Source organism: Calidris pugnax, unplaced genomic scaffold, assembly GCF_001431845.1.
Source record: "Calidris pugnax isolate Ruff unplaced genomic scaffold, ASM143184v1 scaffold44, whole genome shotgun sequence".
Lineage (NCBI taxonomy): Eukaryota > Metazoa > Chordata > Aves > Charadriiformes > Scolopacidae > Calidris > Calidris pugnax.
Genome location: NW_015094506.1, coordinates 44,317,248 through 44,332,370, shown reverse-complemented (window position 1 = coordinate 44,332,370; position 15,123 = coordinate 44,317,248). Strand labels below are relative to the sequence as shown.

The window sequence follows — 15,123 nt, the reverse complement described above, 5'->3', positions numbered from 1 at the left end:
CTCCTTGTGCAAATTGAGTCAAGAAGGCTTAAATATTCTATAAAAATACCCACGGGACAAGAAATATTTGCCAATCTTTTCTTCAGTACTTTCACATGAAGTAAGCTAAAAAAAGTTTAGCTATTACCTAAGCGTTCAAAAAAAAATCTTTAGTTTTGCTTAGTATATATGTGTGCTTTGTTACTTTATTAGAGAAGGATCCACTTAATATCTATTTCAAAGATTATTTTGTCATTGCAATTATTCACTAAACATGAAATCTAACCTTGATATGTCATTCTTTTGACAAATTCAGTCTTTCAACCCAGCCCTTTCAAAAATTTTCTAGGTAAAATCAACTTGTACAATTCAGGGCTTATATCTTTATCAGTCATCATCAGTTCCTGCTCACTTCCAGTCTTTGCACCACCCCGTTGTTGTCCAGGCAGTCCACTCCTCTCTTCCACACCTTCACCCTATCAGTATTTACTCATTCATTTACTCTTTGTACAAATTCATGCGTGTATACTTCAAATCCATTTTGGTCCTTCACTCATACAGCCATTGCTGCCTCCACTTTACCTAACATTACATATCAGGTCACAGAGCCAGAGAGCAAACAATATGAATATAAACAGGAATTCAGTGAGCAGAAACAGGGAGTGTGTGCACGTAAGGGCATACGAAGACCCAAAGGGTACATACACTTCCAGTTTGAGAACCATCAGCACCTAACATCAAGAAGTTGAAGTTGTATTTGTTTACATAGATGCACAATTTCAACAAGAAAATCTGAGAAAGGAATAAAAAAAAAACATTGCCATTTGCAATGTTTAGTTGAAATTCACTTTTCTCTTGCACACCTTATGGTCCACCCTGGTTGTGAGATGGCATCCAGACATATTCACAGACAGATGCCACCATAAAATACATACTGTCAGGGTATTCAGGGACAAATAAATGCAAATAACTGAAAATTGTGTTTTCAAATGGCAAAAATATCAATTCACTAGAACCTACAATGAAATTTAGCATTTAATCTGCAGGTATTAGAACAGCTCTGATGAATGCTATTAGTCTAAATCTGCTGCTTTTACAGAGAAGAGAAGTTTGCAATTCTTTGAAGACTGACACCTTTTTAAACAAAAGGGAAAGAGGATAATTGTGGAAAGACTTGATTTGGAGGGATTTGTGTCAGAAGTGCTAAAGCCTTGTATTTCATAATAAAGTTCAACTCAAGTATCTCTGAAAAATTTAGGAAACAATTGAACAAACCATGTATTTTCTGGAACTATTTACACATGCAAGAAGTTGTAATGCTTTCTGCATTAGAACAAAAATCCTTATGATTAGTTACAGAAAGCAATGCAAATGATGCAAGCAACCACTAAGCACTGTATTATATATGGAGACTTGCCAACAAGCCCTCACTTACACTATCTGGCTGACGGCAGTCATAAATCCTTATTACCTGCAAAGCCATATTTGGCATCCGAAAGGATGAAAATTACTTTTCTCTAAGGAATTACAATTATATGATTATTCTTTGACAGCTGCTACTCCCTGTACACTAAGCAGAAAAATCTAAATCTATCCAGTCTTTACTATCGTGGTTACAAGGAGAGGCTGCTGTATTTATTCTAGTTGATTCATAAATCCTTCATGATGATCTCATGCTATTTTCGTAAGTTTTTACCTCCAGAATATAGTTCCATCCCTTTTCGTTGAAGACATCATCTTGAAAATGCTCCCTATATACTTCTTTGGCTTCCTTGATTTTCTCTTTGGTCACCACTTTGCCTATAGTTTCAGAAAACAGACGAAAGCTTAGAAACTTATGATATTCATCAATTTATAAGACAAATAACAAAAAGGTTCAGACACAGAAAAGTCACTTTGCCTTCAACAAAGATACAGAGAATATGTCAAATGCAGTACACTAGCTATGTTAAAACAAAATTTTACTTTCATTTATTACATAGATTAGGTTGCTCAAGAAACCAACAGGGTAAAATATACTTGCAGTTTGCAGGTGACCCAGGAACAATCTGAGATAATTACTCTTTTATGAGAGTCAGTGACCTGTCAAGGGTTTTACTAGCAGTGCTTTTCCTGGAAGAACGTGATGACTGGGCAGCCTGGGACACGCAACAAGACGTAACCAGACTAGCACAAGGGTTAAGCGATGCTGCTCCAGGGAGAATCCCCATGGAGAGGCCTGACAACTAGTCTCTAAACGAACCACAGTATTTGAATAAGCATTGCTGCTGCTTTAGAACCAATCAGCTGCTGGAAAACGTTAGAGATCAATCCTCTGATTGCCTAAGAGAAAAGCACAGGATCATCAAGTGTTTTGATTATAGTGGAATTCCAATCTTTGGCCAAATTGGCAAAGATATTTATGGATTCTGGATCAAGACAAAGACATGTAAGCCATATGACTAAAGTCTTCCTTCTAAAGCTTGGCAGAAGGCAACTTGCATACAGGTCAGAACAGGTAATATTTGTACATAATGCAAAAACGCAAAATCTTAAACAGCAGCAATGAGTTTTCAAATGTTACTTTTTAAAATTGGCAATATTGGAAACACTTTCACACTTAGCTGCCATATTCAGTGATCTAAACTGAGTGGCAACTGAAATTTAAGGGAAATTAAAACCCTTAGGAGTTTTCAGAGTAAGTAAATCAGCAAATACAGACTAAACCTTATGTTCAAAATGCGAAATCTTTTTCTCCTTGAACATTCTATCTTCTTGTGATTCTATGCACAGTCTTGCTCTACTATAATTCATTTCAATTTAGCACAATAAAGTTAGGATAGGAACATCTCTTCATTTTTAATAAACCATTGACATAAATAAACATAGTAGAGAGGTGTCTGAATTAAGAAGTCAATACCATTTTATGAAGGTGGACATCTCATTTTCAGAATCACATAAATAAGATCTACCTACACTGTACCAAGACAACCTGGGATTGTTTCCACTATAAGACTCCAGGCTTGAGAAAAATGAAAATATTTATTTACAGGTATTTGGGGTATTTACAGGTATTACTTACTAGAATTTGAGACAGTTACCTTTTAAGTATTTATTCAGAATGTACTGCAAACCATAAAAAACAGTTTCTTCATATTTCACTTTTCTTAATTTGGAATTTTCAGTCTTCTTTTCACGACATTCAAAGTAGGAATATACTTTGCTTGTATTAGGTGGATATTGCTTGTAGTGTGTAACCTACATTAAGAAAAAAAACTTCAGTAAGAGCTCAAAACATCACTACAAAGCACAGAGAAAACTTATTTGTACATTAAAGCTTAGAGTGAAACCCAACTCTTCTGGACTTTTATTCAACACTCTACACAGTAATTTGGGGGATTTTCCCTTTTATAGCCACCTTCAATTTTCAGTCCAAAAGACTGACTTCCCTATCTCATTCTTCACTTCTGTGTCAGGGCTTTCCCCCAGAGCAATTTTGATGGTCAGCTCTTTGACTCCCCTGATGACTTTGCTTTGATTAACGGGGAAAGACTGGCTGGGATTTCAGGAGCCCCACTGAGCACCAACACACAGGGTCAGCCTTCCCTCTCCCACACTTTGTCCAAGCTTGAAATTGGAAGCACAAAGCTGTCTGCCACTACCAAAGTGGAGGTGCCCACTGTATTTTATTGAAATTTGAAGGCTGTAATTACATAGTTCAAATAAAAGCCATCCGGGCTCAAGGGAGCATTGACAATGGCCTTTACCCAAGTGTTCCATTCACTATGAGCAGAGGAAGTTTCCCAAGCCCAGATTATGTTGAAACCTGTTACTGCTGGTAATGCTGTTGAAGTCTACCTGAGGTTTGTACCTCCTCACAAACTTTGCTTGGTGGACTTTTTCCCAATCTTTGAAAAAGTTCACATTCAGCATAAAGGAAGCATGAAAAGTCACGGCCCGAAAGTGTTTATTACATGGAAATTGGTCACATGAACAGATGGTGTTACACTGGATTCAACAGTAACAGCTTTTTTGAGCTACTGATAGTAAATCTACCCAGAAATTTACTTTGAGTAATGTTATAATTTAAAACACATACACTCTAAACATTAGCAACTTAAACCCGCAAAATTGCTATCTCCTAATGTGTAAAAAGCAAACTCCATGAAATAGGCGTAATTCCATATTAAACATAAATGTAATACTACTGATGCTCAAATTACAGGATACATAAATCAGGTTAAGGCATTTCCAAAGGTGAAGCTATCAAAAGCTTTCTTAAATTATGACAAAAAGAAAAGTCTGTGAACAAGCCTATACATTCCATAAGAGAAAACTGCTCCTATGGCAGAATAAAGCACCATCATATAACAGAACAAAACTCAAAAAGGTGTGAAAGTTGTGTCTGAAATGTTGTCAAACCCCCAAATTTATAGGTTAGAGCATGAGTTCACCGTAAGTGCCTTGCTGCTGCTTCTTACTCCAAAATCACCTTAAAAGCTTTACTGTCTAATATCACAAGGAATTGGGAAAGTGATAGTTTTACCACTTCTTCCTTATTGTCCTGTTTGGTTTTTTAAATGTACCACAAAACAAAATATTTGAAAGTTTCCGTTACTGTGTTGCTAAAACTATGTATTAGCGAATTTTAAAAATAGTGGGTTCCCCCGCTCCAAAAGCCATTTATATTTAGCATTTTGCTCAGCTTAGGCAATGAACTAGACTGCTTAATTTTTTGGTTTTCCTATACCATCACAACACGGTTGGGGTTGTGTTTCTAATGCTGCAAGGAAACGTTCAAACAACAAAAAGGTCAATTTTCAGATCTTTCCATTATCTTTACTTCTAAGGAGGTTTTCAAGGCCAATGAAATAAAACCCAAGCTTGTCATTGCAAGTTTTCTGCCTTTACTTCAAACAAAGCACTGCGACTCAGGCATTTGATAGAGCACAAACCCATTGTGTTCCAATTCCACAGCCCCCCAAAAGCAGAAGTAGTAACGTTAGACCCAAATACAAAACCCGGCTTTTAGATTTATTTCTAGCTATTAAGAAACATCTCACTCCACAAATTATAACATGTCCTTTTCTAGTTCTACAGAGAAAACTGTCTTCAGGATACCGTCATGCTTAAAAAGAAAGGCATGTAACACACACCCTCCCTAAACCACCCCTCACACTGTGGTATGGTCAAAAATATGCTGTTTAGACACATCTCTCAAACTAAGGGAAAGAAGAACACAACACACACAACCACCCTGAAAAAAAAAAAAAAGTATTAAATGGACTCTGAGGAAAAAAAAGGCAGGTAACAATTCATTGGAAGGTTCATTCACTGTGAGGCACAGAGAGCAGCTCCTTGCTTCACACTGATGCCACTTCAGTAAGTTAAGCAGTTGTATGAAAAAAATTGCTCTTTTAAATGACTGGGACAGGACTTTAAGTTGGTGCTTCTTTATTATTTGATTATATCACCTGGGATCTCTGTTTAACTTTATTTTCATTCTTCATCCTATTAGCATGCTACAGCTTCATGGTTTTAGAGTAAAGGCTCAACCGCGAGCCCACCAGCTTAGCACCTACACGGCAGATGCCCCAGGAACAACTCCCCAAACCAACTCTCTGAATTTCTTGTGACAAGCTCTAGAGCAAACCAATGTAACACTGTTGTTCTACTCATAACAGCTCAAGCAAAAAAAAAAAAAAAAAAAAAAAAAACCAAGACAAACAATGAGCAACTTTATCTCCTTTCAGGAAATTTTGTTACTCCAAAAAAACACAAAAAAAAAAAAAAAAAAAAAAAAAAAAAAAAAAAAAAAAGAAAACTATATCCACATAAGACTGCCCACTGGGTTGCTTTAAAAAAGTTTAGTCATCCAACTTACTAACTACCAGCTGGTTGCTGAAGTCAACACCTACACTGTAATGAAAATTTGTGTGACCTTTGGGTACCATCTTAAAACAAAAAAAAATAAATCACATGACTTTTGCAGTTCAAAGACATCTCCTCCACCTAAATGCTTCTCCCTATCAAATCAGTTACAGGACCAAAATTAGCTTAAGGTGTGCAGTGTACACACTGAGTTGGTGCCGCATTCTCCTATTGCATTTACATTCAGGGTTTTTTTTAGGGACTTCCCATTCTAGCTCTGCTTTGAAGCATGGTCACAAAACATGGTGCTCTGCCTGCAAATCAGAACTTGAGGGTTGAAATCAAGCTGGAATGCTAACAGCCAGATTTATCCTTCATGTAGCATACCTGGGGAAACAGCTCTCCCAGACTACCTTGCTGGTACCTTCCACCTAAAGAAAACACTCAAGTTCCTCAAACATTAAATCACAGGTTTAGCTAACTTTTCTGACCTTAGATTAGATCTTAACCTGAAAATATATATACTGGCTAGTATCCAGAAGATAGGTATTCAAATCCAAATAAATTTTTTTGTGAATAGAAATGTCATTTTATCAATTAAATTGCTTCAAGTACTTGAAAGAGAAAAGGAACTTTACAATTGTTGTACGTGTAAGATTCAATTATATTCTTCACAAATTAGAATCTATTTTAACAGTGGAAAATACACATCCCTGGCAATTAAGGTATTTGCATCTAAGCAAACTTAAATAACTTGTGCTTCTTTTGACATTTCACAGCGATTAGTTTTATCCATAAAGCTGAAACACCTTTTGGGTGTCTGCAAGGCTTCTCACTGACTACTCAGCATTTAAAGACACAATCACACTTTCCAAGCATGACTTACTCCAGGCACGCTGTATAGGTATGTGAAGTTAAGAACAAGACCTACATCCCCTGTTCACTTATCTGGGGCCATCAGTTTTGCTTCCAAGCTCTCAGGTAAGGCACCATACCTAGGAGGAGTATCTGCCCACAAAACATCATGGCAGCTCTGACCATTAGCTGGCACTTCTGGAGCACTAGGACACAGGGAAGCAATCCCCATCCACTATAGCGATGGTCAGGTGGTTTGGCATGTAGTGAAATGCCTGGTGGCAAAAAAAGTCTGAAAAAGGATCAAGCTCTAGGGAGCAGGAACAGTTCACAGAAGACACAAAGAATGCCACTGAAAACAACAAACCAACCAATCAAACAAACAAACCAAACAAACCAACAACCCATAACACAACATGCGAAGGCACTTGGACAATGGAAACTATGCTTCAAAAAAAACCAAAACCCTGAACTTTCCTTGTTGTCAGATGATTTTTTGCATCCTTCTGTATATATAGAGAAGAGTGGAAAGAAGCAGTGACAATGTACAATATTTGAAATGTATTTTATGTGACTACAGATCAAGACAGTACCGATACATCTGTGCTTTCACTTAGGGGATGACAGAAGCAGGACTTGCACAGATGGGGTCTTGAGAAGCAGGAGTGACTATGAAGTCAATAGGAAACCTCTTCTCTGCAGAAAGAAAAAACCAAAGACCAAACAAAAGCCCCTACAGGGATTAAGAGACCCTTACAAGAAAACAAACCCCAAAAATATCTTCAAAAGACCTTTTGATATTTAGTTCAAAGACTGTGGTTTAGATTTTGTCTACACAAAGTATGACAAGCAGCCCCTTGGAACAACTACCTACAACAAGGTTGTGTACTATGACTGAAATAGAGCACTTTTATTCCAGTTGTGATAACTCCTTATTAAATTGCATCCAAATAAAGTATATTCTGAACAAAGAATACCTCCAGAAAGACTACTAAATCGTCAGCCATTTGAGAAAAACTATGAAGCACAAATTGCATTCACAACAGCCATCCAAAAAAGCACCCCAAACATGAATAGTTAAAATTTAAGAAAAAAGAATTAACAGATACCACAAAACATGGATGACTGAGGTCAGTCATGGCTGCATTTTTATATACTAGGTAAGAAAACCTTTGCCATAAAAGTCAAATAATCTTAACAATCTATAAGTTTTGTTCTACAAGAGATTGCAATGAAATGGACTTTAAAAGGTTATTTAAGTCTGTGTAACTCAACCATTTAAAAATCTGAGAAAACCAGGTCTGATGTGAGTAGAGAAGTCAGGCGTGGCCAAATTCTCCATTGGTGCTCAGCTACATCAGGTGGGTGCCAATGTGAGCCATCAGAAAGATGCTTCTAAGCCCTGCTTAGAGCGAAGCAAACAAACCCCAAGTACCCAGCCAGCAGGATTTAGTGTGGTGATTTAACCCCAGCTGGCAACCAAACCCCACGCAGCCACTCACTCGCTCCCCCCTGCTGGGATGGGGAGAGAATCAAAAGGGAAAACTCATGGGTTGAGACGAAGACAATTTAATAAGAAAAGCAAAAGCCATGCAAGGGAAGCAAAGTGAGGAATTCATTCACTCCTTCCCACCAGCAGGTCGGTGTTCAGCCATCTCCAGGAAAGCAGGGCTCCATCACGCATAACAGTTACTTGGGACGACAAGCACCATCATTCCAAACATCCCCCCTTCCTCCTTCCACCCCAGCTTTATATACTGAGCATGACGTCTTATGGTATGGAATATCCCTTTGGTCAGCTGGGGTCAGCTGTCCCAGCTATGTCCCTCCCCAACCCCTTCTGCACCCTGAGCCCACTCGCTGGTGGGGCAGGGTGAGGAGCAGAAAAGGCCTGGACTCGGTGCAAGCCCTACTCAGCAACAGCTAAAACATCCCTGTGTTACCAACACGGTTTCCAGCACACATCCGAAACACAGCCTCATACTAGCTACTGTGAAGAAAATTAAGTCTTTCCCAGTCAAAACCAGCACACCGTACATAAACTCTGTAAGTGGTAAGGTGATACCAATTCAGCTAAGATGGTGTTTGAACATTTTGGAGTTGTTTGGAAAAGATCTTTAGTGCAAAACAGGTACAGAACAACTTGGCTACTGAATCCATGGAGCTGCACAGCCAGAAACACGAAGTATCAGAGGGAGAGGTGGAAGTTAAGCCAGAAGAAGCGTGTCCCTGGAAGCTCATAGCTGCACCACCCAGGTAGGGCACTTCAGGTCTGCGGCAAGTAATTAGGGCCCAAGGTGACTGCACCTTCTCAGTGCACTCATGTGAGCTATATCTTTCCCAGTGCAGGTGAAAATTGACCTTCGCCTGTTTTATGACACAAGTGAAAGTGAGAGCTACGAGTGCTTTACCTAAACCCTTATGAAGTTTAACCAATGCAGTGGTTAAAAGCAAAGGTTGCCAATGACCTGTATGAAAAACAACACTGTTGACAACAAGGAGATGAAGCGAAGGGAATGCTCTACCAGATACACCTCCCTGGGGTGAGGCATAACTATCGGCAGTATTGCTGCAGGTATTGCTGACAGCCATGACTAGCAGTCATATTCACATTCAACAAGGATGCTTTAGTAGCTTTCAAAGCAATCACAAAAGGAATGCACACCACAAACAAAAGCGGCAATGAAAACCAACCCAAAAGGCAGTGTGGTTAAAAGATAAGCTTATTCAAATGCAAGAGGAAACCTTAGAAGAATCAATTTTTATTAGTCAACAAAAAGGGCATCCAATAACAGCAGGTAAAGTGAAAAAAAACTTGAGTACCAAAAAAATAAAATCTAACAGTCAAGTACAATCTTACTATTTTGGTTAAACACGAGCTTCAAATTGCCATAGGAAAGAGCCTTAGGGAGACTCCAGGCCCCTTATTAAAAACGCATAAATGAAGCAACCACAGATTAAGAAAATATTTAAGAACCTAAAGTGACAATATTGGGAAATATCTGCTCTTATAAGATGAGAGGGATAAACTAGCGCAAGTCATGACTGAAGACTGATCTTGTACCACTTCTACTGTCTCTGTATTCTAGTTCATCCATCATCTATTCTATGCGTATTAAAAAACAAGAGGACTAGAGTGAGAAAAAAATGTTAAGACAACAGCCAGTAGAAAGCTAAGGAGAGCACATGCAAGCAACTGAATTCTTATGAGAGCTCCATATTATCAGAGATGCTGTAAGTGACTACATCCACATTTATTTGAAAAACAAGGTCAAGTGTAAGCACTATAATTGAGCAGAGTCTAAAAGGCTCAGAGAAAATAGTGTTTAAAAAAGGTAACAGCAGATTTCTTTACCCTCAAAAATTTCTGTGTGCTTTGTATCCAAGATTATCATAACAAAGATGACAACATGCCTTATGTTTACTGTTTACACATTTGTGAATAGGCAGATGTACTACTTCACATACTGCTACAAGTTTCCTGTTCCTTAATGAAAGAAAAACATTCACCTTTTCAACAATGAAAGTTGCAATGACTCTGGACAGAGTTACTTTCCATTAATTTAAAAATTGGCTGAATTCTGTACAGTTGTGATGTTCCCTTAGAGCAATGATGACTCTGGGTTTGTAACAGGACTGCGTGGCTGCAAATCAAAACTCGGAAGATAACGAACCTAGATTGAGTGAAGATTGCTTACCAGGGGTGCCGAGCCAGAAGTTTCCAATGCTTTTCCACGGACAGAATTACAAGAGAACTGAGTCACACCCCAACCACAAGATTTTAATAAATACATGTACACATATGTAGGCTGCTGAAAAGAGTATTTTGCAGACAGTAAGTACTAGTCAAAAGCAATAAGCAAAGAATATGCATGTGCCTTCCTTCCATACCTCTAGGCTTCTAAATAAAGGATATACAGGCTGTCAGAGCCTGGAATAAACACTCACGTGAAGTGCTTCAGAAGTAAGTGCTCTTCTACATCCATGCAGAGTAAAATTAGTCACTCAAAATGGCAAATAATTAAAATCCAACATGTAAGGCATATAGAGTTAAAAAGTATCTTTTAGGCTTCCTTGAAGTGTCCAGAAAGAACTAAATTCTGAAACAGATCTCATTTACAGTCTAGACAGAAAGTCAGCTACTCCTATGGGGAAATTACATGGCAGCTTATTATAGGTATCAGCTTAATTACAAAACAGTCCAAGCACAAGTAATACATTTCAGTGGTAAAAACAAGTTAAGGTATTGTTACTTTTGTGAACAAGGCTCAGTCCTTATTTTGATAGCCTTTCCCATTTGCAGCTCATGGTTCATCCAACCCAGGCCTGGCATATGCCAGTCACTGGTGTCTTCTGACTGAAGAACACAGCTCTAAGCTGGTCCTCTCAATAGTTTCACACTACATATACCCTGTAAGATTTCCTGTCTGTGCAGAAATAAACAAATACGGGATAAACAGAGCACTGGGAATCAAACAGAAATAAAATGGAAAGGGGGCATGTCAATGTATTGGGTTTGCGTGGCAAGGTTTTGGTAGTGGGCGTGTGCAGGGGTGGCTTCTGTGAGAAGATGCCAGAAGGTTCCGCAGTGTCCAATAGAGTCAATACCAGCTGGCTCCAAGATGGACTGACTGCAGGCCAAGGCTCAGCAACAGTGGTAGCACCTCTGGGATAACATAGTTAAGACAAGGAAAAAGTTGCTGCATGACAGCAACAGCAGCCCAGGAGTGTGAGAATATGTGAGAGTAACAGCCCTGCAGACAACAAGGTCAGAGAAGGAGGGGGAGGAGATGCTCCAGGCGCTGTGTCCCTGCAGCCCATGGAGGTCCATGGTGGAAGAGGTGTCTACCTGCAGCCCATGGAGGACCCCATGCTGGAGCAGGTAGATGACTGAAGGGGCCTGTGACCCCATGGAGAGCCTGTGCTGGAGCAAGTAGTGTGAGAATATGTGAGAGTAACAGCCCTGCAGACAACAAGGTCAGAGAAGGAGGGGGAGGAGATGCTCCAGGCGCTGTGTCCCTGCAGCCCATGGAGGTCCATGGTGGAAGAGGTGTCTACCTGCAGCCCATGGAGGACCCCATGCTGGAGCAGGTAGATGACTGAAGGGGCCTGTGACCCCATGGAGAGCCTGTGCTGGAGCAAGTTCCTGGCAGGACCTGTGGCCCTGTGGAGAGAGGAGCCCATGCTGGAGGAGGTTTGCTGGCAGGACTTGTGACTCTGTGGGGGACCCAGACTGGAGCAGTCCATTGCTGAAGGACTGCAGCCCGTGGAAAGGGAACATGGAAAGGACCCACTCTGGAGCAGTCTGTGAAGAACTATAGACCATGGGAAGGGCCCACATTGGAGAAGTTTGTGAAGGTCTGTCTCCCATGGGAGGGGCCCCACACTGGAGCAGGGGAAGAGCATGAGGAGTCCTCCCCCTGAGAAGGAAGGAGCAGCACAGACAACCTGTGATGAACTGACCAGAACCCAATGCTCCCTGCCCCCCTGTGCCACCCAGGGGGAAGAGGGAGAGACATCGGGAGTGAAGTTGGGCCCAGGGAGAAGGGAGGGGTGGGAGGAAGGCATTAAGAATTGCTTTTATTTCTCATTACCCTACTCTGATTTGATTGGCAATAAATTAAACTAATTTCCCCAAGTTGAGTCTGTTTTGCCCATGACAGTAATTGCTGAATGGTTTCTCCCTGCCCTTATCGCCACCCACAAGCCTTTTGTTCTGTTTTCGCTCCCCTGTCCAGCTGAGGAGGGCAGTGACAGAGCTGCTCTGGTGGGTGTCCAGCCAGGGTCAACCCACCATGGTCAACAGTGTCAGATGAATGAGGAACTGAAGGGCACGGACCCTTCCACTTGGGAAGCCCCATGAGCAAACAGAACCCTCACTGTCACAGAGCAGTAAAATTGCTGGGACTTCTTGGTATGGACATGAGAGTATGCCATCATACCACACAAACAGCGAGCTTCAAGGAGCCTGCTGATACCCCCTCACTTGCAGCTCTCTAGCAACAAGGATTTTGACTCCAAATGCTTCCCTTTTCCAGTAATACCGAGTCACTAGCAGGAAACTTCACTATTAAAAGCGTCATTGCTGCACTGGGCATGCAAACAAAGAGGTTCCCTAGATAACATCGCATTGATGAATCTCTTCAAAGTCTTATGATCCAAGGAATTAGAGAGACTGCTGTCACTTATCAGCAAGGCGCATGTACACCACGCCATATGCCCATGCCCAGGCTCTGAAGGAATGGCATATAATACCCCGCACACAGGAGGAATTACACTGTTGTGGGATTTGGAGAAGCTTAAGAATATGCAATAAAGTACACAGCAAGGAAAAAAAACCTAACCGATGTAAAAACACTTATCTTGTTACGTGGGTTAGACATAAACTGCACAATTGGAAGCCCAGCCTCAAAATCCTGGAGCTCTTGTAGAAAAGCCCAGTTCATAATGGAAGCCCAGTACTGGATCCAGTGTGTAGCAAGTGTCTGCAATTTACGAACTGGGAACTATTCCCATCTAGAAATATTAATTGTACTAGTAATTAGCACGATACTCAGTTCTTCAAAAACTGCTTTTTAAGATTTTTGAAACTGAATTATTTGATATCTTCTGTGACTTCAGAGGAAATGTCCTATGATGTACACAGAGGAAAACAGTCCAGAGGGAGGGGAGGCTGGCTTAACTGTCCACAGATGAATCTTTGCCTACCAAATTACTTTGTTTCTGCGTTTTTGTAGGCACTAAACCAGTAACCAATTTTCTCTCCACCCCAAATTTCCAACTGCGACAAGAGAGAACTGGGACACTGGAGCTAACACTCAAGGCTAATGAGTTTTGACAGATATGACCCTGAGATACCAGAACTTTTTACTCACGGACAGCTGCCTAAGCTAGGGTCCTACTGCACATATATTCCACACCCCCCTGCCTTCCCAAGCTGTTTATTTCCAGATGACTTTTGTCACCAACATTAGTTTGTACTGATCGGCATCTACCGCAACAGGATCACCAAGTGAGCTTCTGAACAAATCCATGTTTTTTCTTAGACTCTGAACGTTGTATACAGACAGTACGGCACACAGATGCTACAATTGTGGATATAGCAGAAATACTTAAAAAAAAAAAGAAAAACACACAAGATCAATTCTCACTTTTCTTTTAATTGCTAGTAGGAGTGTTTGGTAACTCCTGCAAAAAGCTTGATGTTGCAAACTACCAGATATTTTAGTGCCGTTGTTACTGAAAGTGCTCTCACTAAGTGTCTTTCATTGATTAGGAAATGACAGTATCATCCAGGGAGAAGATAAGTGATGTTTGCTCATATTACCCAACAAGATAAAAGAAACTACTTGTTTAAGTCTTGTTCAAAGATGCTGGAGTTCCTAAGATTCAGAAAAAAGCATACAGGAAGACAGAAAATTTGAGAAGTCCTAACAAAGCAAACTACACCATTCCAACTGTTTTTAGTATAATAGAAAATGCTCCTACCTGCCACAGAAAACCTCATCCAAATTCAGTTTTAAACTGGAAAAAAAAAAACCCACCTCAGCCTTTACTTGACCTCTAAGATTTCTACCACTCCTGAAGTGTTGCCAAGTTGTCTTTCCTACAAAGCAGGAAACACACCAGAAGCCAACTGGTGATCTGTCACTCCAATGCTCCTCACTGCCACTAACACTACAGCAGATCCAGTGAATTTAGGAAAAGTAGTGTGCAAATTAGATTTAAAACAGATAGTGTTTAAACCCAGGCCTACAGTAATTAATGTGATTAGTCTCAGACATGGAAGAAAAGCGTTCGAATAAGTTTGATAACGAGCACTTAAAACATAGTTCTTAAAGAGTACTGTAGCTAGATAAGTCCTCAATGAAAGCTGTTTTGTGAGCCCTCAGCAGCAGTGTTAGGATGCTCTGGCTGAGCTGCTCTGAGATGCATCAGCGCCTTCCAGTCTTCCAACACACCTTCCCACAAACAGCAACAATAAGTGTTAAGAATTTCTTTTACAAAAAGACTGTCTTTATGTAGAAGCATACAATGATAATAATGCCACAGAGGAGCTGGGAAAGGTATGACAGCACAAGTCAGCAATTGGAGCACACACTGAGGCTCGTACTTTGGTAGTTTGCTGGTAACGAGACCTGGCCATAACATCGTATCTGCTTTTTTTCAATTATTCTATCTAGAAGTACCCTCCTCCTTGAAGCCCACCTGAGTGATCAAACCTTTAAAGGACTATAACACCACAAATGCTTTACGATGATACCCAGGACTGCTACTGTACTTTTTGTTTAAGGGCACCAACAACCTCTTTGACATTGCAACACAGCTCCTGAAGAAATAAAAAAGTTAGGTTTTTCTGCCGAGGCGATGCAGGGCACGTCTGTACAACCAGAGAACCACACGCTGGCTCTGCCCAGTGCGTAGAAACCCCGTGAGTCC

General features: G+C 40.4%; 1 protein-coding gene across 1 annotated transcript in view; it reads right to left on the bottom strand.

Annotated features, from left to right (window-relative positions):
- Positions 1 to 15,123, bottom strand: part of NAMPT (nicotinamide phosphoribosyltransferase) — a 171,696-nt gene that overhangs the window by 15,515 nt on the left and 141,058 nt on the right. Inside the window, exons 2-3 of the mRNA XM_014963367.1 lie at positions 3,060 to 3,216; positions 1,676 to 1,779 (exon numbers count right to left, since the gene is read on the bottom strand). Of these exons, the coding sequence (XP_014818853.1) occupies positions 1,676 to 1,779; positions 3,060 to 3,216 (261 nt within the window). The remainder of the gene's footprint in view (positions 1 to 1,675; positions 1,780 to 3,059; positions 3,217 to 15,123) is intronic.